Consider the following 21,398-nt stretch of genomic DNA (forward strand, 5'->3'; position numbering starts at 1 on the left):
TTTGCGGGGGAACAAAGTGATCGTCAATATCCCTTATAAATAAGCACCCCGCTTGACAGGCCATCGATGGACCCTCATAGGACAGCAAATCGCCAGTTGTCGCTGGTCATTCAGCCAATGAGACCCCAACGGAGGATCCGAAACTATCGAGCCAATCATTGGGCGTGTACATTTCTCAGAAATCACGATTATCAGGGCCACGTGAATCCCACTCGAGGACAGTACCTTGCAGCCTGGGGCGCAATGTATCTATCCATCATAATTACCTCCTAGTTTTACCTATTCGACGCGATCGAAAGATATCTTGTTCCTCGGCTATAGCCATCCCCAGCTAGTATCTAACCCTCAGCAATGTCTAAGAGATACCGTCAGCTACTCCCTACCCCGGATACAGACGGCGTAGCATCCAACTCGCACCCTTCTGGATCTTCTTCTACTTCCGGATCCTCAAGTAGCGAGCCGTTCAAGCGGCAACGGACCGGAACACAGATAGCATGCAACACATGCCGCAAAAGAAAGATTCGAGTAAGCTGCATAAACACCAACTTCATCATTATCTTTATCTCAACATTGGTAACTAGTGCGACGGAAAAAAGCCTTATTGCGAGGCTTGTCGACAACGAGGCGTACAAGAGCTATGTATCTACGTCGAAAGCCACATCCAAGGCCAGACGAGCAAAGAAACGGAGCAAATTCTTGACCTCTTCGACGTTATGAAGTCAGGACCCGAGAGCCAGGCCATCCACGTCCTACGAATTCTACGATATCACAGCGATCTTGACACAGTCTTCTCAATAATCCAACCGAGAATAAGTCCAACACGACATATTTCTAGCCAAGAGCGGACTTGTGGGCCTACTCGACATTTAGGTTTAGAGTCTGAGCTTATGGCAAGGCATTCATTATCCTTCCCGCCGCTCCAGCCCCTCGAGTCTAGTATCTTAAAGTCAGTTGAATCACGCCGAGGCAAACTCCAGCATTCAGCCTTTCGTTGTCAAATTTTAGCTTCCTTCTTTTCAGTTTCAGCTGATACCCTGTAGGGCAGTTCTCAGTACTGGCCGCATATCAGCCACCGACAGCGAGAACGCTGGCTCGCCGTTTGACTTCGAATCCAATCCATTTCAAACCCATTATCCTCGGCAATATCCAACACCGATCTTACGCCCTTGTGACGAGCGTTTGGAGAAATTGAACATAAGTTTCTGGACTACCGTGCCTATTCCTTCCGATTTGGCTGCCAAGATTATATTGTTATACTTGGAAACAGATCACCCCCTGCTGGGTACCTTTGATCCGGATCTATTTGTGAATAACTTGATTAACTGTGAAACGAGGTTTTGCAGCCCATTTCTACTTAGTGCCGTCATGTACTGGGGTTGTGTAGGTCGCCTGAACTACTCATAGCAGCATCTGCCTCGCTGACACAAATACAACAGCAAATGTATAGTGCGCTCGATCCGACCGTCAAAAATTATACGCCTCAGTTCAGTGACGAAACGGAAAAGCGTTGGGCAGAAGACAAGTCGACAGATTCTCTTTTAACTCTCGCCGGAATACCGTTGCTAGGCTTGGCATATCTGGGCGATGGCAAAGATCATTATGCCTTGACGTATGTGTCAGAAGCAAACTCCATGGGAACACGTATGGGCTTTTTCGGAACCGAACACGCTGTTGCAATGCCCAAGGTACGAGAAGTAAACTCTGAACTACAAAGTGCAATATCCTATGCCGCCTGGGGTACCTTCAATTGGCTAGTGTAAGTTGATACGCTGAGAGTAAGCGCCGAATATCCAGAGGGTTAACATCGTTAGGCTTATGGCTCTATTTTACCAACAGCCCGGCCTTTCATACCCTGAACACCCTCCCGTATGGCCGATACCGGGAAATGGCTGGCGTGAAACCTCTGAAGGCAGCCCCGAGTCTATCCGCCAAACTTTGCGGTCGACCTACATGGGCGACACATTTCCAGTCCTTTGCCGATTCTGGCGAATAATCCACCAAGTGACTTTGCGATACTATCGCGATCAGCCTTATCCACGCGAGGGCCTGAGCGATCATATCACACTTGCATTTGCCGAATACAAGTATCGCGAGCTCATAGCTTGGGCAGAAACGCTGCCACCGTCGATGGTGCGCTCGGAACAAAGTCCACATCATGTTCTGATCTTTCAGTATGTTGCAATTCTTTGTTCCTTTCTGAACGAAGTTCTTAAAAGACTTCTAACAGTACGACAGTATCTGGTTTCACGTAGCAATTATTAGTATCTTGCACCCCTTCACGGTTCGAGCGAGGGACTCTTCAAGGTCTTTACGATTCAAGACATTTCCTTGTAAGAGGAGCTCGCCCGATGCGGCTTATAAAGCGTCTGTAAATCAACTCAAGCGCCTTATAGTGGTATACCGCAAGAATTATATGTCTTCAACTTATACGATGCTATGGCATACAGGCCTGATTCATGTGGCAAACGCTAATCTTGGCGACACAAAGGACCCTGCTTGGCGTTTCTATCTATTTTTCTGCATTCAATGCTACGGACGTCTACGGCAGGCATACCGTTTTGCAGATGCCATCGGCCGAAGTTTACTATCAATGGCACTGCAGCAAGGCGATTTACCAGCGAGCGAGGCGCGACACATAATGGAGCAGTACGAGGAAAACCGGTTAATCAACCCACCATACGACATCCGGGCCACATTTATGGCGGACTTGAACCTTGCCATGACTAACCCTTCGGAGGCCAGCGTGGAAAGCCTGGCTGACAGGTTTGAGGACATAGCGATATTCCAAGAGTTTACGAATGCGGGGGGCTTAAGCGAGGACGAGCAGATAGAATCAGATGACAATTCTTGGGATACGCTGTGAAAATCTTTTGTGCTGGAGGCAAGCGATGTGTTATGGTTGATCAGGTTGAAGCTTCTTTCAATAACTATTAGCTTAGGGTTGATCTCAATAGTCCTGAAGTGGCAGGTTATAGGACTATAGACCCAAGAGTATGGAGTTGGTTGCAACAACACTCAAAATATCCAATCAATACAGCCATTGGTGTGAGCAACAGCTATACCAGCCACTCTGAGCGATCTATCATTTGGTGACACTGACGTGGAATAGACGAAGTAGAGGGCGTATGACTTTATACCTTCTTAGCTGGCCCCGTGGGGAAGCAAGTCGTTGGTTGATAGGTGGGCACGACATGGGCCAAACTGGAAGATTTGCGACATCCGTTTATGTCATCAAGGATTGATATGTTTCTATAAGTATGCGATCAGAGTCGTGAACGGTTTGGAATAAGGGAGTGTACCTCTGGAGCACAAAGGCTCTGGTGATCGAAGATTCCGATGCTTCAACCGTATATCAAACTTCAAGCACTCTGGACAATCTGGGTGCTGAGGCTCTAGAACCAGAGAGTCAAATAGCTGTTAGCTTCACAAACTGTCTATCACATATCTCGGAACAACTGGGGTGCTAAGGCTCCAGTGACCAAGCAAACCAACGAAGGCGTGGTAACAGAAGCTCTTTCCTATTTTTCACCCATGAACATGTTTTTGAGGTTTTAATGAGGCCACACTCTGTCAGCGGAAACATCTCGCACCAATGGCTCGAGTGGGAGTGTTGAGATCCGTAGTTTTACGGATCAATGGCTGTTCCGATCCATTGGTAGCTGGATGTGAATGTCCTCCTGTTAAATAGATTGTGCTGTTTTAGCGCTAGTCTTTTCTTCTTTAATCAAAACAACATGCTCATTTCAACACGAATATTAAAGAGATTTTGATGCTAGCCATCTCCTGTGCAGCTGGCCCTCGCAGAAATTTCAGCATGTCTTGATAGATGCGGCTATTACTGGGAATCACAAGAACAAAATAGACATCAAGTCGCCAACTTCATGGAATACTTCATCTCAGAACCTTCCCTAAGACCAGTTGCAAACCTAATGCCCATTACGGATATATCATGCATCATCCTCAAGTTGCTAACGTTTGTATGTTCGGAAGTTTCGAGGTTCACCATTGTCCCATTTTACCAAGAAGGCAGTAGTACAGTGCACACCCTGAGGTGAGCATCCGGCGAAGCTATTTGGTATTGCAATATATATCGTTAATATGCTGTCCCTCGAGGCGGAAGTTAACTTACATCTTACAGGAGTCCGATTGTAACATCCCCTTTGACTCTAGCATAGACTTCAACCTAATTATCACAGCAACCCAATTGTTACATTACCCTTAACTCATGCATAAATCTCTACCTTGACTTCACGATCCAGCTCAATTTTGATCTTCAGGCTGCTATCCTTCTCGCCCTCTTTCGCTGGTCGATCTTTGATCCGCGATTCACGAATTGGACCAATTCTTCTACCAGGATTTGTGCGCCGTAGTGCGCCGTCCTCAGTGACCTCTTCTGCCACGGCTGTATTCTGCATCGCAAGATTGGTAGGTTTGCAGCCTCCTGTTGGGTTGGAAGGGGACTTGGTAAGAGGTAAGTCGCCTTCGGACTCTTCGGCGCTGTTCTCTTGCTGTTCTCTGTACATGCCATTAGTCTCGCGAAGGCAGTGCCGGGAGTTGAAGACCAAGAGTTGTTATGGAGACCTACGCTTGGGACATAGTGGATCGATGTTGATAAGATTTAAAATCGATAGAGCAATATGTATAGTAACAAGGAGGATGGATGGAAAGTTGTGGTATTTTATATTATGCATTGCGGTACCAGGGACCCTATCCATTTAACGGGCATGAGACTTCGTACAGGTCACGGCAGCGGGGTCGGCTCAATCAGAGCGCTCATTAGTGACAATACCTTATCCTACACTATCTTCCGCGCAAAGAGCAAGCAGACTGGCAATAAGGCTATAACAGTGTCTTGCCCTGAAGCCCCGTGTAGTAGGTGCTAAGCTGTTCGAGGCACAACACTGTGGCGGGGTATGGACCGAAGTCTTATGCCAATTGAAGGGATAACAAGACATGGGACCTATCTCTGTTACCTGTATTTAGGAAATATGCTTGTGATATGAACCTACGTATGACACTAAAACTACACGAACAGGCTTGCGATGTGACTTGCGAATGACACCAGAACTCTCCCTATAACCGGTTGATTTGAAAAATAGGCATTTGCTGTGCTGTAGGGAATGGGCATAATGTGTCATAGGATTGTATGTGAATGAAATACGTTTCAATAACGCGATCCTACGTAAAGCTTTCTTTCTTTCTTTTTTTCTTTTTCCAACGAACTTTAATTTTAATTCTCCCTGGTCGTAGCAAATAGTAAATTCTGCGAGATAATTTTAAATTCAAGCAGTAATCGAGGAATCATGGTCCTAGGAATTCTGACTGCCATAGCGGCTTGTCCTGCGATCATTGGTACTACTGAAGCGATTCGCCAAGGCCAGAGAAAGAATGCCAAAGAACAACACAGGGGCGTGAAATCGAACCTCATCGTTTCTTGCCGTAGTACCTCACCCGCGTGTAGGGACGTCGATGGGTGTGCCATAGTGTTGCGCAACAACAAGGTACGCATTCTGCGAAGCGATCTGGCAACGCAACAAACTGTCCCCTTGACCGCTAATGCAGTTGATAACCAGCTATACATTGCGGTGAACAAGACTAAGGGTCGAGTCAACTGTTCAGGTTATTTATTTGCAGGTTTTATTTCCTCTCCTATCCTAACCAAGACTGGGGTCGCAAGGGAGAGGGCCTGGTGTCTACAATCTACGATGAACCTCCACAGCTAAATTGGATATACGTAGATCAAGAAACTTATAAGGTGAAGTACGGCCTGCGAGTAGAGACAGAACACCACCTTGCTGGGCCATGGGATTGCACTCGTATTGACAAGAGAATTACCTTGGAGGGCTGGGAGGGCTTCATGGCCGTGGAAGAAGATGAGGGGTCGTGGGCGCTCTATTTTGACCGAGATGACAATGGCTTGGCTGGCAAAAGATCTAAGGAAAGATTTGGAAGTCGAGCTGACAAGGAAAGAGAAGAGAAAGGGTAAAGGTGAGCACGATTAAGTAGCCGCGGGGCCGGTGGGGCCAAATTTGGAGGCGGGCATCCTCGTCGGCTGGGGAAGTATTGGAAGTAGAAGAGGTAGATAGTGTGTCAGTTGTGTGCGAGGGTATGTAGACCCGCCCCTGCATCATGAAGGCCTTCAAGCTGCGTACACCGAAGTGGCAAGATATTGAAAACGCAAGACCGATAATTGCGCGAATTAATCCGCATCGCTATTAACGGATGTATACGTGTGCTAGGTCTTATCCTGAAGGCTTGGCTTAGCTTCCTCATTTGGGGAGGAACATGGCGCGGCTACGGCACGAATAGCTTGATGACCCAGTTATATAAGTTGTCGACCGTATAGGCGTCGAGCTCATATTCCTATGCCGCATGAAAGAAGAAGAGATATCGCTACGTCAAACGAGGCGATTCCGGTCTTGTGGAAGGAGAGAGTAATTAGACCAATACGGTTATATAAATGATGAATGTGCCAATAAAATCCCAATGTACTGTACTTTAATAATAGATAACGGCCATATAAAGACATCTAGCTTTGGAAGGGTGTCGAATATGGCTGTTACTATAATGGACATGGTTGTGCTACCTCTGCAGATCGTCCAAGACACCAAACCTAGTGATGTGGCCTTATGGAATTCTGGAGAATGGCTTATTGTATGCCGGTACCCAACTAACTCTAAGGTATTGCGATAGTGTTGTTTATGTTGCGGAGGGGTGCTTAGTGAAAATATTTATTTAACTTGATTGTTTATTATTGAGATGAGAGTTCTTCTCGGGTTTATATCTCTAGATGATCTCATCTGGGACTTTGTACTTTAAATCTAGGACTTTCAGACTAACAATCTGAATCCTGAAGGGAAGGGGAGTCCCCAGTTTTTCCAACAGATAGTCGTTCTCTAAACGAAACCAAAACAACTTGCGGCTAATCGTTCAGGCGAGCGCTATGAGCTTCAGAGCTACAGTGAAAAAAATAGCACCACTGGCATCGCTAGACCCACTCTTTAGCGCATTATGTACTTGAGCCGCTTGACGGAAAACGACTAAGGTAATGGAAGCAGACGCACCCCAAGATGGCGGCCATACCGAGCCATGATGTTCGCCGCCGCCGGCTTATCTGGCTTCATCCCTATTATCCACGCCGTCACCATCTACGCTACAAAGGGCTCGATGACAGAATCAGCGTTGCCTGTATCGTCATCCATGGCGCCATGTATATCTTCGGCGCAGTTCTCTATGTGATCGGGCATCCCAATCATCTCCCATAGTGGTGGTGACTAACTGACTGACTAGGAATGTAGGCTCAATGGCCGGAGAGGAGTTTTCCAGGTGCATTCGGCATATGGGGCAGCTCCCATCAGATCTTCCACATGTTTGTCCTACCCGCTGCGGCAACGCATTTTTATGGAATAGTGAGGGCGTTTGGCTACCATCACACGGTCTTGGGATCCCAGTGCTTGACCGAATAAATCGAGACCTTTTCGGTTGTGTACCGCTCTCTATGGACGTAAGGTCGTTTATCATTATTTTTCCGTTATACGGGCCATTCCCAAACCCAGGACCCAATATGCTCGCAAGACCACATCCCATCGCTACTGCTGCCCTGGACCCGGAAGCGCCGTCGTCATCGTTCACATCGCCTATACCGGACTGACTCTATGGCATGCGTCATCTGCTCCCCTTCTCAAGACATCATGAGTGCACCGTCACCCTACTCTTCTTGATGCAAACACTTCTGCGCACCGCTATCAGGACACAAACAGCCTCTAGGAAATTTTAGCAAATAATACTCTAGACGAAGCAATAAAAGCGAACAATGACACTGGGCGACCATATGAAATAGGCCAGGTCTGCACGCAATCTCCGATGAAACGTAGCACCAACTCCGTTGTTTCGCCACCGAAGACTTCCAGCAATGTTCTAGAGTGAGTGTGATCTATGAGAGGAGGATTTGAAACCATATTGCGACTATAGTAATGGCTGAAAGATATTCCATTGTTGACTATGCAGCTGCATCGTTCTGATATGTAGAAACGATTGGGTTGGATCATATCCAAGTTGGAAGCGATTAATGTTATCGGTGACATCGCAAGAATTATCCCCTCAATTGTCGAAAGGCTCCCGCCAGGTCACTTCAGGGATGTCTGCCCAATTAAAATGCAAGAATTGAGGGTACATTATTCCCTACCTAAATTAGCCCATGATAGATGTTCCAACAATATTTTGAGTTACAAATCGCGACATCCCACTGCTCACCCCCAAATTGATTGATGCCTCTTCCTCTTTAATTGAGACCTCTCCTTATTATTGCTGACCGGCGCGAAAGGCTTCCTTAAGCTTCTTGACCTTGGCTGCCCAACCCGCTGGCCCTGAAAAGCAAAGCAATTAGCTTCTTTTTCCCCCTCGGACAAGTTTATGCTGTGCCATAGGCGTAAATTCGTCCCTGGTCTTTAGGTTCCCCTCATGTACCTGTCATGTAACGGGGGCCATGTGGGGCAAGGTACTTTCGGGAGCCTTTCGACAATTGAGGGGATAATCAGAAGCCACGATTTTCATAGTCCAGCTACAGGAACCTGGACTTTCTCACAATTTAGTGGCCAACCATGGCTCCCCACGAGCCGTTCCTTTTTCTCTGGCGCGGTGATGGCATCCGTTGGGCACACGGTGTTAGTGTGAAGCTCTTGCGGGGGGAAGAATCGGGCAAACCGACCTCAGATTGCTGGATGGAGCCCTTCTCCAAGATCTGGCTTGATGACACCTAATGCCAAATTCGCTGATTAGTATCCCCCTAGATGCCGCATCATATGCGCCCCCGGCACCTTGCCTGCATTGCAATTCGGTTTAATATCGCCCGCGGAATTTCGTTCATTGTTGTTGTTATGCTAGGAGGTAAATGCAAGTGATCCGCACTCTGGAATGCGACTTATGTTTTATTTAGGAGTACTAAGTAGTTTCGCCTTGGGCCATTCTCACGAGACTTGGGATGTGATCTTAGTTGTTTGCAGAAAACAATTCAGTGAGGAAGGGGTAAAATGTGTGGCAGAAATTTGATTTGATGTGTCTTGGTTTGGTAAGGGATGTCTCGCGTCAAGCAAAACCAGAAAGAAATGAAGGGGCCCAAAGCCATGGAGATGAAAGGAGGGATGGCGGCTACGAGGGGTGGGGGGGCGCGTTGACGCAGTTTCTGGACCGGAGTGTTAGGGCCTTTCAGCTGCGCTACTGTACGAATTCAAGGAACGATTAAGCCAGAGAAATTTACCTAAACAGCTAAGCTATGTCACAACTACAAACCAGTACTGTCACATGCGATGTCTTTCCACCTGCTCCTTGGATGCCCGATAGAGACAGCCATAAGCGAGGACCCAGAACGTCACGATTCCTGACCCAGACGCAACATTGATTACTGCTGGAAAGGTTGCGCCCCAGGGACGCGAGGAGATGTGAAGCGTTGATACCGCTATTGGCAAAGACGTAGAAACTTTGGTCTTTGTCACTTCGACAGGGATGAGGCAGTTATGAGTATAAGAGTCGAGTAGATCGTAACCAAGCGCCCGCTCCGTGTAATCATCAATATAGCATGCACCGTAGGTAATGTCGCCCATAAGCCTCTGCATGCCCGGGCAGAGCTGGACGAGGATGTGGAAGAAGGTGCTAGCAAAGAGGAGTAGGCCTTACTGTAACTACAGTGCAGCTATCTGGGCACCTGAAGAACTGATACGATGGATCATCATGGGGATCCCAACGTTGTAGTTAGCATGCAGAGGGCGATAGCGGCCTTGAGGTTGGGATCTCCGAGGATCTCCTTGGGAGCATGGTTCTAGAATCTGGGTGCTCTCTGAGGTTTAGTAGCAACATTATCAAGAGACGTGGACTACATGATCCTCACTCATACTTTGGACCCACAAACTCGAGAAAGAAACTGGTAGCCACGAAGCGGTAAGCAAAGTGTGAACAGCACCACTCTCACCCGGCCTCAGCCGCGGTTCATCGACCCACGAACATCTTTTTGGTTGCTTCAATGGCATTACTCTATTCTGTGTCGTTGGTGCCGTCTAAGTTCACGCGGTGGGGACGAAGTCGACGGAGCGAGCTAGGTCTCCCTAATATCGGCCACCGTGCCAAGGTCGGTCTGTCGCTGGTCCTCCTCCCTTCTTCTTAATATGAAAATATAGAAGAGTAATAAACAGACAATTCAAGTCATTTCCCCTCTTCCTTACCTTCTTTTCTTATATCAGTCTAGCTTGACTTCGGAATAAATAGTTGGACAGTAATATAAACCAGAATTTCTAGCACTGCACGGCTCCGCTTTATGATCACTTGTTGTAGAAAATTTGATGAAATATCGGCCGAGGATTTGACAGAATGGAATTAACTCGGCTACCTATGTTCACACTCCCAGACCTTCTCTTGTGCGTTACAGTTTCCTCTAAGACGACTCCGCGAGCATATAAACGATCCATTGAAAACAGGTTGCCTTCTCTACGAGCCCTACTTCTGCCTTGCGTGCCCATTATACTATTCCCTATCAAAGTGTCAACAAATTGGCTCCTCAGCTGTCAATTAAGTTTTCCTTGTTCTGCTGCTGACCCCAGGGCCCAGTCTCCCCCCGATCCCCGGCATTGGCCTTCGCATCCTTAGCGGCTCGCTGGTAGAACTCATTGAGGATCTTGGCGGGAATACGGTTGAGCAACTCCTTGGGGTAGATTCGGAGGAGGGCCCATGCGAGATCAAGAGACTCGTAGATGGTTCGCGATTCGTACTGGCCCTGGCTAATGAACTGGCGCTCAAACTTCTCCAAGAACACCAGAGACAGCTTATCCTCGGCCGACAGAGCCTCCTCACCGACAACGGCCTTCATGGCCGCGGCATCACGACCGATAGCATACTTGGCGTACAGCTGGTTCGACACATCACCGTGGTCCTTGCGGGTCATGCCTTCACCAATGGCAGACTTCATCAGACGGGACAGCGAAGGCAGCACGTTGATGGGAGGATAGATACCGCGGTTGTCCAGAGCTCGGTCGATAAACACCTGACCCTCAGTAATGTAGCCAGTTAAATCAGGAATTGGGTGAGTGATATCGTCATTAGGCATAGTCAGAATGGGGATCTGGGTGATGGATCCGTTGCGGCCCTTGACACGCCCGGCTCGTTCGTAGATGGTGGACAAGTCAGTATACATGTAGCCGGGATAACCGCGTCGACCGGGTACTTCTTCTCGAGCGGCTGACACTTCTCGAAGGGCATCACAGTAGGCAGAGAGGTCTGTGAGAATGACCAAGACGTGCTTCTCGAGCTGGTAGGCGTAGTATTCGGCAGTGGTGAGGGCGAGACGGGGAGTAATGATACGCTCAATACTGGGCGGGGTCAGTCTAGTCTCAATTGCATGATATCGTGACGGCTGCGCTTACGTAGGGTCGTTCGCGAGGTTTAGGAAGAGAGTAACACGCTGCAAGCTGCCGTTCTCCTCGAAATCGCGAGTGAAAAAACGCGCAGTCTCGTAGTTCACACCCATGGCGCCAAAGACGATGGAAAAGTTCTCCTCGTGACCGTCGTGGACGCCCTTGTTGGTAACACCCTGCTTCTGGATCAGACCAGCCTGACGGCAAATCTGAGCGGCGATTTCGTTATGAGGCAGACCAGAGGCGGAGAAGATGGGGATCTTTTGTCCTCTGGCAATCGAGTTCATGGTGTCGATGGCAGAGATACCGGTCGAGATCATCTCTTCTGGGTATTCCTAGGGTTGTTAGCCAAAGCGTGAACACCGGAGCGCCTGCAGGAAGCCTTACACGAGAGTAGGGATTGATGGGGCTGCCGTTGATGTCGAGGTAGTCCTCGGCCAGCACCTTGGGACCCTTGTCGATAGCTCGTCCAGACCCATCAAAGATACGACCAAGCATGTCCTCGGACACACCGAGCTTCAAGCTCTGGCCGGTGAACTCGACTTTAGTCTATTACGTCTCAGTCCAAACTTCTTATTATGACACTCATTGTTGCCTACCTTTCTGACATCGATGCCGGAAGTGCCTTCGAAGACCTGTTATACTTATTAATCGCCTTGTTGAGATATATCGCGATTCGAGGAAGTACCTGAACCACCGCTCGGTCACCTTTTCATCACTGTGAGCCTATGCCGCGTCATTATCCCCAGGGTTTGTTTAATAGCCGCACGAACCTCGAGCTTCCAGGACCTGGCCCGATCGCTCAGTGCCATCGGGAAGAGTGAGCGTCACGATCTCGTTGTATCGCGGAAATTTGACCTAGTGTTGTCAGCTGGTAAGACGTAAGCTGAGCGGATCCTTGCATGCCGACGTACGTTCTCGAGGACAACAAGGGGGCCGTTGACGCCACCGACGGTGTTGTAGCGAATCCTCGGGATGACCGAGTACGACGACGATTCGCGTGGGTCTCCCATAATGAGCGATAGATAGAGCAACGGGCGGGAGAGCAGAATGACAGGTGGATGAGGAGGGAGAAGCCGATCTAGAAGATGGAAGATGAAGTTAGGAAACGGGGAGGACGCCTCAAGGTGGGCTGAGGTTGGAGGAGGTTGAGTTAGCTTCACCAAAGTGGAGCACCTTGCGCCAGCTCGAAGACGCACGATCAATAAACTCACTGGGAAGCTGGTACTGAATCTTCTTTCTCCAGGATTGCCGAAGAAAGCTACTTGCGGTTGCAGCTATCTACTCTTCCCATTTGACCGGAGAATTGTGGAGGTCAGCTGGGCAGATATTGTGAGATGCACAAAATACCATCTCGGTCTTGGGATGAACGTCGACGTATAACGGCAAATTAAAAGGGCAGCAGCTTCACTTGTCAGTTATATGAAACTCGACGGTGCCTGGCGGAACCGGGTGAAGGCGGTATCGACCAAAGGTTTGACGGATTTTCACGGTAGAAATGATGAGAGAGGAGGATTGGCGGGTTTATGCGAAGAGGGAGAGGATGCGGGGACATATCCCTTCGACTCCAGTAAGCCTCTAGTTAGTCACAAAACCAGCACGCACCTCAGTAGCCCCATCTTCCCTTTTTGTTATCCCTCTTCTTTTTATTATTTTATATTTAGAAACGACTTATCGCTACGTAGCTACTATCTAGAGCTGGATTCGAGTGACTGAGCCACATCCGTAGTAAAACCGTATGTTTTAGGGATTGCTAAGATTTACAAGATGCCAAGTACGCGGTTGGGGAACCCCGCCGCTCGGAAGCGCGTGAACGAGATGGCTTGAACCAATGACACTTATGTCTCGGGCACCACCTGATCGGCGACAAACCTTAAGCCTAGGCTTACGGAGCCTCCGTAACGCCTTCATTGGCCAACGCAGTGGTCGAGACCATTTCGTTGTGAGGGGCGAGTTCAAACTTTACAGGACATCCTGCAGCGCGGGGTCCCTACATGATCACACGACGAGCGATGAATCGTGATGTGTCTAAGGGAAGCTACTATACTGGGGCACCTTACATCTAATTTTTCCGTTATTGCTGTGCCTGTATGGTATGTTAATCTAACACAGGGTAATATCACCACCGAGACGTCGCGAACACCGCAAATGTGGTTCCGCCCTATGCCCCTCATCCTCATTGCGGATGAGGATCTGACATACCACGGGAAGATACTAAGTGTCAGGTATGAAGAAGGGCGACTTCGAGCGATTCATGCGACGATGTGCATCAGCCAGCACCGGGGCCGGCCAAGGGTAAGGCCCAACTTGACCATACGGGATTGAAGATAAAGAAGAGATTGCTAACGCCAGCTAGCTTCTCCAGCAATACCCTTCGCCCGAGAATCCAGACAAAACATTGAGTCCAAAGGTCGGACTATGACAACGGATGGGCTATGGAATGGGAAAGATTTCCACGGCCGCCGTAGAGCTGGGAGAGTCTTGCCCCTATATGGAGGATATGTGTTGGGCGGGTGGATGGATGCTATCTAGCAGAGACTGGGGAGAATGGATGAGGAAGTCACAGTCAAAGTAGGGAGTCGAGAGTGGTTGAGTCAGACGAGAGAAAGGTTGAGATTAGTATGATGCTCGTCTTGGGTTATTTTTATATCGTACAGATGAGTGGGTCAAATGCGGGCATGTAAGGAACGGCTGATAGGGTTGAAAAGGCCACCGCGTTTATGTTAAAGTTGGATTCAGCCTGTTGCTATTCCCAAAGCGCTTGCCTTTTTCCCGCATCCTTCAATAGCTTTAACGCTCCGCTGCCATGCGTGATCTATATAATAGGCATAAGCTGAGGAACTACTTACCGATATAAGCCGAGTGAAAATGTTGTTATAGCATTAATAACGGATCAAGCCCCAATCTAGTAGTGGCTCCAAAAAACGGCGCTGCAGACGAATCACAAAATGAACCAGCTGTAATGCTGGACTTTTCGCAGCCTATTGTTCTATTATTCGCTTTTCGCTTCCGCCCTTATCAAGCAATGGGGTAGTTACGACGGCGGTCACACATACATGTTATTGCTTACCTACCGGCTTCGTCCTTGGTTGGCCTTCCAATTATGAATACATAGCCCCTAGTCGTGGCCCAGCCATTAATTGTGTACGATAGGGCATCCCGTGATTCATATTTCTCTTCAAGAGAAACGGAGTCGTCTCGAAGGAAAGCCGACTTTTGATCTTAAGTTAAATTCATGCGAGTGTAATCCCGGGTAGAGTCATCCTGTAAGGTGCCCGAGCTTCACACAAGTTTCGCCTTCTTCTGGTCTGTTTCGCTGACATGCTGCTAGATCTCAAGCCCTATCAAAATTCCGGGTAATTAAGCGTGCCGCGTTAGGAGTTTCCGGAAACTGCGTTCAATTCAGCCGCCGCCTGGTGCTCGATAATTTTATCCTGCATCCTGAACATGCCTCAACTAGGCCAACCGCCTCTTCTTTGGCAATGGCAGCACTCACTCATCTACATCCGCTCCCCTCGTCGGCCTTACTTTCCTCGTTGGACTCATTGAGTTCCTCTACACTAATTTAGCAGACGAAATATATATAGCTATCAGTTTAAGCACTCACAACCCTGAGCCGAGGAGCAGCCCAGTGCTGGATAGCCACGCGTGTTGTTTCATACTGTTTCATATGAAACTGAAACAGTCCCTGGACCCGGATTCGTATTAAACAGTAACTCCCCCAGTTTCATATGTTTCAGTCGGTTTCATATGTTTCATATACGCCCGATGAGTCCCAAATATCTTAGTACTTAACCAAGAAAATTTCGCAAACCAAATGCCTTCAACACAGTTAGAAACTTGCTAATAGTAAATATGTGTCGCATATCACCACTAGGTTCGTGCGACTGGATATAAAACGCGGCCCGTACTTTAGAGTCGTGTCTCCGGTTTCACATCCGGCTTGTCGCATCAAGGACTCCAATCCTAACGACATGAGCTTAAATAGCTATGCCCGAACACATGGCTGTTCAATTTCATTTGTTCTTTAGTTAATTCTTATCAGTTGACTGGTGCCATCACTGATCCCTGTGGAATTAATTGTCCGACAACATGTCAGCTTCGCCCGCTCCCTTGTTATCGGAGCCTTTTGATGAGCTCTTGGGGTCTGCTTCTCCTGGTTCTCCCGTTCCCGCGAAGCACACATTGGATCACTCTCTCTCTTATCGAGCTGGCAAGCGCGCCAAAGGCCGTACGAACAAAAGCACTTGGAACGAGGCGCGTGGCCCTTATGAAGAGAAAGGGGAGAAAGCTCGCGATACCTCATACCACGAAATTTGGTACTGCAAGCACTGCGACTCCACGAAAAAGCCTAATTCGATAACGACGAACCTGAGTCGAGCCCGCAAGCACCTGCGGGACTTTCATGGCATCCGGGTGATAGAGCATGTGGAAAGGTCGGATCTGAAGAAGCAGCAACATGGCACCATTACGGACTTGTTCGGAAGGCAGGAGGAACGTCAAGCCAGTCGAGACCTTACTGAGGAAAAATATTTGGCAAACGCTATTAATATTCCTGCATTCGAGGAAGCACTTGCCAGGCTTCTTGCGGTTCGCAATATCGCCCACACATTCATCGAGTACCCCGAGTTTCATGCTGTTATACTCTCCTGCAACTATATGGCCCGGGACGTCCTCCTACGCAGCCGCAGAGCGGTGCCGAAGCTTCTCAAAAAGACTTTCGCTCAACACAAACAAGGGCTCGTCAAGAAGCTTCATAATTCTCTCTCATCTATGGTCCACTTTACCATTGATATGTGGACCTCATCGGAACAGAAGGCGGCATACCAGGCAATCGTGGTCCATTTTGTAGATGCGGAGACGAGAGGAGTCGCTCAAGCGTTATTGTCACTGCGCGAGTTCAAAGGAAGCCACAACGGGAAATTGCAAGCCAAGGCTTTCCTGGAGGTTGTCGAAGAGTACGATCTCAGAGGAAAGGTTGGCTACTTTACGATGGATAACCACGACGCTAACGACACTATGCTTGACGATATCGCAAAAGAGATTGATGGTTTAGATCCGGTTGCCAGGCGACTACGCTGCAGTGGCCACATCATGAACCTCATCGTTCAAGCCTTCCTCTTTCGGAGTAAAGCAAAGAAGATTCAGGAGGATGAGAGAGAGGGGATTGATGAGGCGTATGAGCGGCTGTGCAGGCTATCCGAAAGAGAAGAAGGGGGCATTATTACGAAGGCACAAGCTACCGAGGAATGGCGGGAGTTTAGTGTTCTGGGGAAACTCCACAACTTGTGCATATATTCAAGGAGCTCTACCAGCATTTACAACGACTTCAAGGCCGAGATTGGCAGGGCCTTGCCGAGGGACAATGACACACGTTGGAATTCATGGTTTCGCCTCATTGACGTGGCAATTGAGAATCGGGCAAAGTTCATGGATTGGATTCAAGAAAATCATGCCAAAATCGAGAAAGATGCACTGGACCACAACGACTGGAACGAACTAGGAGATATTCATGCGTTCTTACAAGTATTCCACCAGATCTCGGTGCGCCAAGGCCGGGAGAATACACTCGATGAAGTTCTCTCCCATATGGATTTCCTCCATCATCACTTCACGCGGACTAAAAACCGGGCTTTCAGTGGCCCACGCTTCTACGCGCGCTTTCACGTGGCTTGGCTAAAGTTCGAGAAGTATTACCAGCTTACCGAACAAGCCCCGGTGTACGTGGCCGGTATTCTCCTCCACCCAGCACTCCGAAAGAGCTATCTGAGTGAGCAGTGGAAGAGAAACCCAGCCTGGGTCAGCAATGCCGTGAAGGCTGTAAGGAAGATCTGGTCCACAGACTACAAGAGCTACCAGCTCCCAGATGAACAACAGGAGAAAGAGCAAGAACTCGATGAGTTTGATCGCTGGAGGCAGAAGGTGTACAGCACAGCGAGTGAGGTGAAGGATGAATTCGACCGCTTTATTTATGTAAGTAATTTGAAGCCTTCTAATGGCCTGGTTTTGACGATACTTCGCAGGGCTCACAGGTTGGGATTGGACAACAAACGGCCTTACAGTGGTGGCTTGAACCGACCCAGCGAGAGAATTTCCCCCTCCTCTGCCGTATGGCTATTGACATATTCTGCATCCCCCCCATGTCTACGGAAGCAGAGCGAATCTTCTCAGGCGCAAGACGGCAGGTTAGATGGGATAGAAGTAGCATGTCTGCCAAAATGGTAGAGGCATGTGAGTGCATTAAAAGTTGGATAAGTGTTCCAAAGGGAAAGAGCAGGCCGCTCCTTGCAGGGGTGTTTAGAGAAGCGGAGGATATCGACGCGGCTGTAAGGATACTCCAAGAAGATATAGAGATGAGTAAGGGGGCAGAAAGTGATGGCGAGCCTAGGGAATTGGTAGTGTAGGTAGGCAGACAATGCCAAACATCTTTGGGGTACTTGGAGATAAGGTGCATATCGATGCCGAGCTTGTCAAAAAATTGGACTGCACCTGGATATTGTTTCGTATGAAACTGAAACCGGTTCATATGAAACTGAAACTATACTGACGTCCGGTTTCATGAAACTGAAACTCCCCCCAGTTTCAGTTTCATAGCGTGGCTATCCAGCACCACTGGTGCACACCCTTGAAGCAGGGGGGGTTGCCAAGAATCCGTGACGGGGCTGAGCATCACACGTGCACATTGCTAACGAGTTAGAATTAGATTAACCGGTGATCAACTATGGGTTCATCGATCCTCGGAAGAGAAAGTGGGGAAGGGAACCGATGATTTGAGACTTTGTATTAGGTTGCAACAGAATGAGCTAGATAAGATATTGACTGTCAATCTTGGCAAGGGCTTGTCATTGCAGCCCCTTGTTGAGATGTATATCTTGCACTAGAACCTAAATCAAACCTACTACAGGTCATAAGGGTTAGAAGTGTTTTTTCTTTGCTCACTAACCTGTTAAGGATTAGGAGGTATAAAACTACTTCGTTTTAGCCTTGATAGCACCGCAAATAAAACATATCTATCTACTCGTCATCCAGAATACTAGATACAAAATTTCGCGACTCCAGTGGCTTAACTATGATGGGGAACGGTTCATGTTTTATTGATTTCCATTAGCATCAAGACGTAGAGCAACCTGTAATTTTGACCCATGTAGTCTGTGTACCAGAGTTATTCTGACGTTTTATGAATTGCTCCAGGTCAAAACCACGGGTGTACATGACTCGGACTCTCGGGGTCTTAATTCTTGGCATGGGCCTTACCCTGACGACTAGTAAATTACAATACGGCATTAACATAGTTACCAACGTAGACGGATGCCTATTCTCTAAGAAAAAGGGGTATGACGTCTTGTCTTTAAGAAGAGAGTGCGCGATTAATTTGCATTCAGCTAAATGCCAAGAGGTCCTGGATGATTATGAATGCTTGGCTATCTTGGCAGTCGTTATCTGCGGCCAGGTTTGTGGCCTGGCAGTTGAATTGCATTTCATTGGCCATGACAATGGCAGCGTACATCGAGAGAAATATGAACGGAAGGTAAATACAGTCCCGTGCAAAAGTCGCGACCCATTTCAAAAATACCCCAATCACCTCAATACCACACCGATATTTCACTTATCAATTGAATGATCATTTTAGAAGTAATCAAGACGTTATATATATCAATCAATAGAGAATTAAAAGGAGATTTTAACTATAACGTACATGATAAGCGAGTGAAACAGACAAGCGAGCGGAACACTTTTCTTCAGCTATCAAAATAGAAATCACCAGAAAACACAACAAACCCTCTAATCAATTAAGATTAATCGCTATACTATTCTTTACATATTGCAACAACTATCTAACATGTTCTTGCGTTATGCCCGGTCTTGCCGCATGATCCACAGCGCCTTTCCTTCGCTTGCGCTGACCTTCCTTGACCACCACTTCTCGACGATTCGCCCCCTACCTGCGCATCAACATCCATCTGATCAATTGCTTCCCTTCCTTCATGTACTGTCATTACCCCTCTTTTCTGTAGCCGACTTCTCTTTGCCCTCCGCCGCCGGCTTAGTATCTCATTCGCCTGTCGAAGGTGGTGGACCTCAGACCTCAATAAGGCATTCTCATGCATCATTGCCTGTGTTCCCTTAGAAAGAGACTTTAAGGCTGCCAAAATTGACTCTGGTGAGCTACTATGATGCCTGGTTATTCGCCTTTGGAGGTATTCAGACTGATATTGGGCCTCAAGTACGGTCTTTGGCGTCTTCGAAACCCATGGGGTCGAGGGGTCGATCTCCTCTTCAGCCGGCGTTGGAGTCCGTAGCTGTATATCAAGCTTCGAGACTATACTTTCCGGGTCAATAGGAATAAGCCCAGCCCCTCTAAACGCAGCCCTGATATTTTCTTCTGTCATAGTTGCTTGAAATGCAGCGTAGAAGGCCGGAAAGAACTCGGTCTTGGAAATGTGGGTTATGGAGCATCTGATCAGATGCTCTATTTCTCGACCGTAAGCCTTCTTGAGCAGCCCAAAGCACCCAACATCAAGTGGTTGAAGCAGGTGAGACGAATGAGGCGGCATACAAAGCGTAATGATCTTGTGTTCTTCGCAATATATCTCGAAGTCGGCTGAGTGGTGACTTTCGTGCCCATCAAGGATTAAAAGACGATAGCGACTATTTGTTCGCTTGCTTGTACACCGGTCGAAGTGCTTTAGCCACTCGAGACCTATCTCATTATCCGTCCAGCCATTTTGGGACGTTGCAGTAGCCTAATCGCCAGGGAGGTTGCTTTCTCGGTACCAGTTGGCGAGGTGATATTGGCCCGCACCTATGATAAACGGCGGGATCGCCCGGCCTTCCGCATTAATCGCTTGAATGACGGTAATCCATTCCCGGCTCCCAGGCTGCACTGATTTTAGTCTTCCGCGCCTCTCTGCACCTATGACGACCATTCCGCTTACAATCATACCCATCATAAAACCAGTCTCGTCAAAGTTGTAGATATCATCCGATCGGATGCCGTACTTAGCAATTCTATTCTCTACAAGCCTAAACCAATTACAAATAATCGTCGGATCTTCGCATTTGGCTCTCTGATAGTCATATTTACGGAAAAAACGCGTCTTGAGCTCTTTGTGTCGCTTGACGAAGTTAGTAGCCCAGCGCTTGCCCACGGGTGACGCGTCGCGGTCGGCGAGCAATCGGTTGGCCATTTCTTCCACACCACACAACCGCGGGGGAAATCCTCGCGAATCTAGGTCAAGAATAAACTGAACTATTACCTGTTCCTCTAGGTCAGATAGTTTGCGTGATTTCGGGATAGTATCGCGCTGGGAAAGAATGCCTTGCTGCCGACGCCAAAGGGTTGTAAGGCTAACTTTGTAGATTTCTGCGGCGCGTCGGAGACTTAATTTTGGGTCGTTTTGAAGGGCTTGAAGAGCAAGCAGGATATTAGCTTCTTTATTTAACTGTGACATATTGGGTGGTTGAGAGTCAATTGATCAAATAGAAATGATGTAGGTTGAGGGATTTTTGTTCCACTCGCTTGTCTGTTTCACTCGCTTATCATGTACGTTATATATCAATACTTAGTATAATAGCCATCTGCGGCATAACACGCTTTAAGTCGGGCGGGTATTGATTCTATCAGGTTTTTGAACACTTCATCTTCAATCGATTCCCACACTTCGACCGCAGCTTGTATTAGTCTCTCTTTTGCTTCAGCTGTTGCTGGAAAGCCTGCTAATTCAGGATAACTATCACATATCCGTTTTTTAAGGACTTTCCAGATATTCTCAATCGGATTGAGATCAGGACTGTATGGAGGCCAGTCCGTAAGAGATACACCTTCTTCTAATGCCCATCTCGTCAGCCAGCGCTGTACAGTCCTGGCACGGAAGGTACGGGCGTTGTCGTGCATGAAAGTATCCCCTTCAGAGATAGTGTCCGGGAGGTATCTCTCAAGACACTCTCTTATACGCCGGCCTGTAATGCCTCCACGCTTAGCATCTGGGTCGCCGTCAA

General features: G+C 48.1%; 6 protein-coding genes across 6 annotated transcripts; 4 read left to right on the forward strand and 2 right to left on the reverse strand.

The window, feature by feature from the left end:
- Positions 1 to 3,291, forward strand: B0J16DRAFT_48280 (uncharacterized protein). Its single transcript, XM_046133922.1, has 6 exons — positions 1 to 525; positions 582 to 946; positions 1,041 to 1,380; positions 1,437 to 1,756; positions 1,812 to 2,171; positions 2,236 to 3,291. The coding sequence occupies exons 1-6, from the start codon at positions 352 to 354 to the stop codon at positions 2,861 to 2,863; spliced, it is 2,187 nt and encodes a 728-aa protein (XP_045990703.1). The 5' UTR covers positions 1 to 351; the 3' UTR covers positions 2,864 to 3,291.
- A 912-nt stretch (positions 3,292 to 4,203) lies between these two features.
- Positions 4,204 to 4,596, reverse strand: B0J16DRAFT_410478 (uncharacterized protein; the record flags this gene model as incomplete). Its single annotated transcript, XM_046133151.1, has 2 exons — positions 4,204 to 4,515; positions 4,586 to 4,596. The coding sequence occupies 2 exons, from the start codon at positions 4,594 to 4,596 to the stop codon at positions 4,224 to 4,226; spliced, it is 303 nt and encodes a 100-aa protein (XP_045990704.1). The 3' UTR covers positions 4,204 to 4,223.
- Positions 4,597 to 5,303: 707 nt separating this feature from the next.
- B0J16DRAFT_353371 (uncharacterized protein) lies at positions 5,304 to 5,986 on the forward strand (the record flags this gene model as incomplete). The annotated part of the gene is made up of 4 exons (XM_046129309.1): positions 5,304 to 5,501; positions 5,574 to 5,634; positions 5,664 to 5,689; positions 5,720 to 5,986. The coding sequence occupies 4 exons, from the start codon at positions 5,304 to 5,306 to the stop codon at positions 5,984 to 5,986; spliced, it is 552 nt and encodes a 183-aa protein (XP_045990705.1).
- Positions 5,987 to 7,092: 1,106 nt separating this feature from the next.
- Positions 7,093 to 8,055, forward strand: B0J16DRAFT_368023 (uncharacterized protein; the record flags this gene model as incomplete). The annotated part of the gene is made up of 2 exons (XM_046130181.1): positions 7,093 to 7,210; positions 7,299 to 8,055. 2 exons carry the CDS (start codon positions 7,093 to 7,095, stop codon positions 7,649 to 7,651), a joined length of 471 nt encoding a protein of 156 aa, XP_045990706.1. The 3' UTR covers positions 7,652 to 8,055.
- Positions 8,056 to 10,369: 2,314 nt separating this feature from the next.
- On the reverse strand, positions 10,370 to 12,895 carry B0J16DRAFT_281108 (vacuolar ATP synthase subunit B). Its single transcript, XM_046123927.1, has 7 exons — positions 12,314 to 12,895; positions 12,173 to 12,257; positions 12,088 to 12,107; positions 11,999 to 12,034; positions 11,787 to 11,948; positions 11,409 to 11,734; positions 10,370 to 11,354 (listed from the first exon to the last, which is right to left on the reverse strand). The coding sequence occupies exons 1-7, from the start codon at positions 12,410 to 12,412 to the stop codon at positions 10,547 to 10,549; spliced, it is 1,536 nt and encodes a 511-aa protein (XP_045990707.1). The 5' UTR covers positions 12,413 to 12,895; the 3' UTR covers positions 10,370 to 10,546.
- A 2,596-nt stretch (positions 12,896 to 15,491) lies between these two features.
- On the forward strand, positions 15,492 to 15,956 carry B0J16DRAFT_257446 (uncharacterized protein; the record flags this gene model as incomplete). Its single annotated transcript, XM_046123149.1, has 1 exon — positions 15,492 to 15,956. A coding segment is annotated over one exon (465 nt), but the record flags the coding sequence as incomplete, so codon positions are not given.
- Between the last annotated feature and the right edge of the window lie 5,442 nt (positions 15,957 to 21,398).

Source organism: Fusarium flagelliforme (genome assembly GCF_020744385.1).
Source record: "Fusarium flagelliforme strain FIESC 12 MPI-CAGE-AA-0113 chromosome Unknown B0J16scaffold_1, whole genome shotgun sequence".
Lineage (NCBI taxonomy): Eukaryota > Fungi > Ascomycota > Sordariomycetes > Hypocreales > Nectriaceae > Fusarium > Fusarium flagelliforme.

Coding starts and splice junctions, on each gene's coding strand:
- B0J16DRAFT_48280 (XM_046133922.1), top strand. CDS start 352: ATGTCTAAGAGATACCGTCAGCTACTCCCTACCCCGGATACAGACGGC. Junction 526..581: donor GCCGCAAAAGAAAGATTCGA/GTAAGCTGCATA, acceptor ATTGGTAACTAG/TGCGACGGAAAAAAGCCTTA. Junction 947..1,040: donor CTCGAGTCTAGTATCTTAAA/GTCAGTTGAATC, acceptor GATACCCTGTAG/GGCAGTTCTCAGTACTGGCC.
- B0J16DRAFT_281108 (XM_046123927.1), bottom strand. CDS start 12,412: ATGGGAGACCCACGCGAATCGTCGTCGTACTCGGTCATCCCGAGGATT. Junction 12,258..12,313: donor CCCTTGTTGTCCTCGAGAAC/GTACGTCGGCAT, acceptor TGACAACACTAG/GTCAAATTTCCGCGATACAA. Junction 11,735..11,786: donor CCATCAATCCCTACTCTCGT/GTAAGGCTTCCT, acceptor TAACAACCCTAG/GAATACCCAGAAGAGATGAT.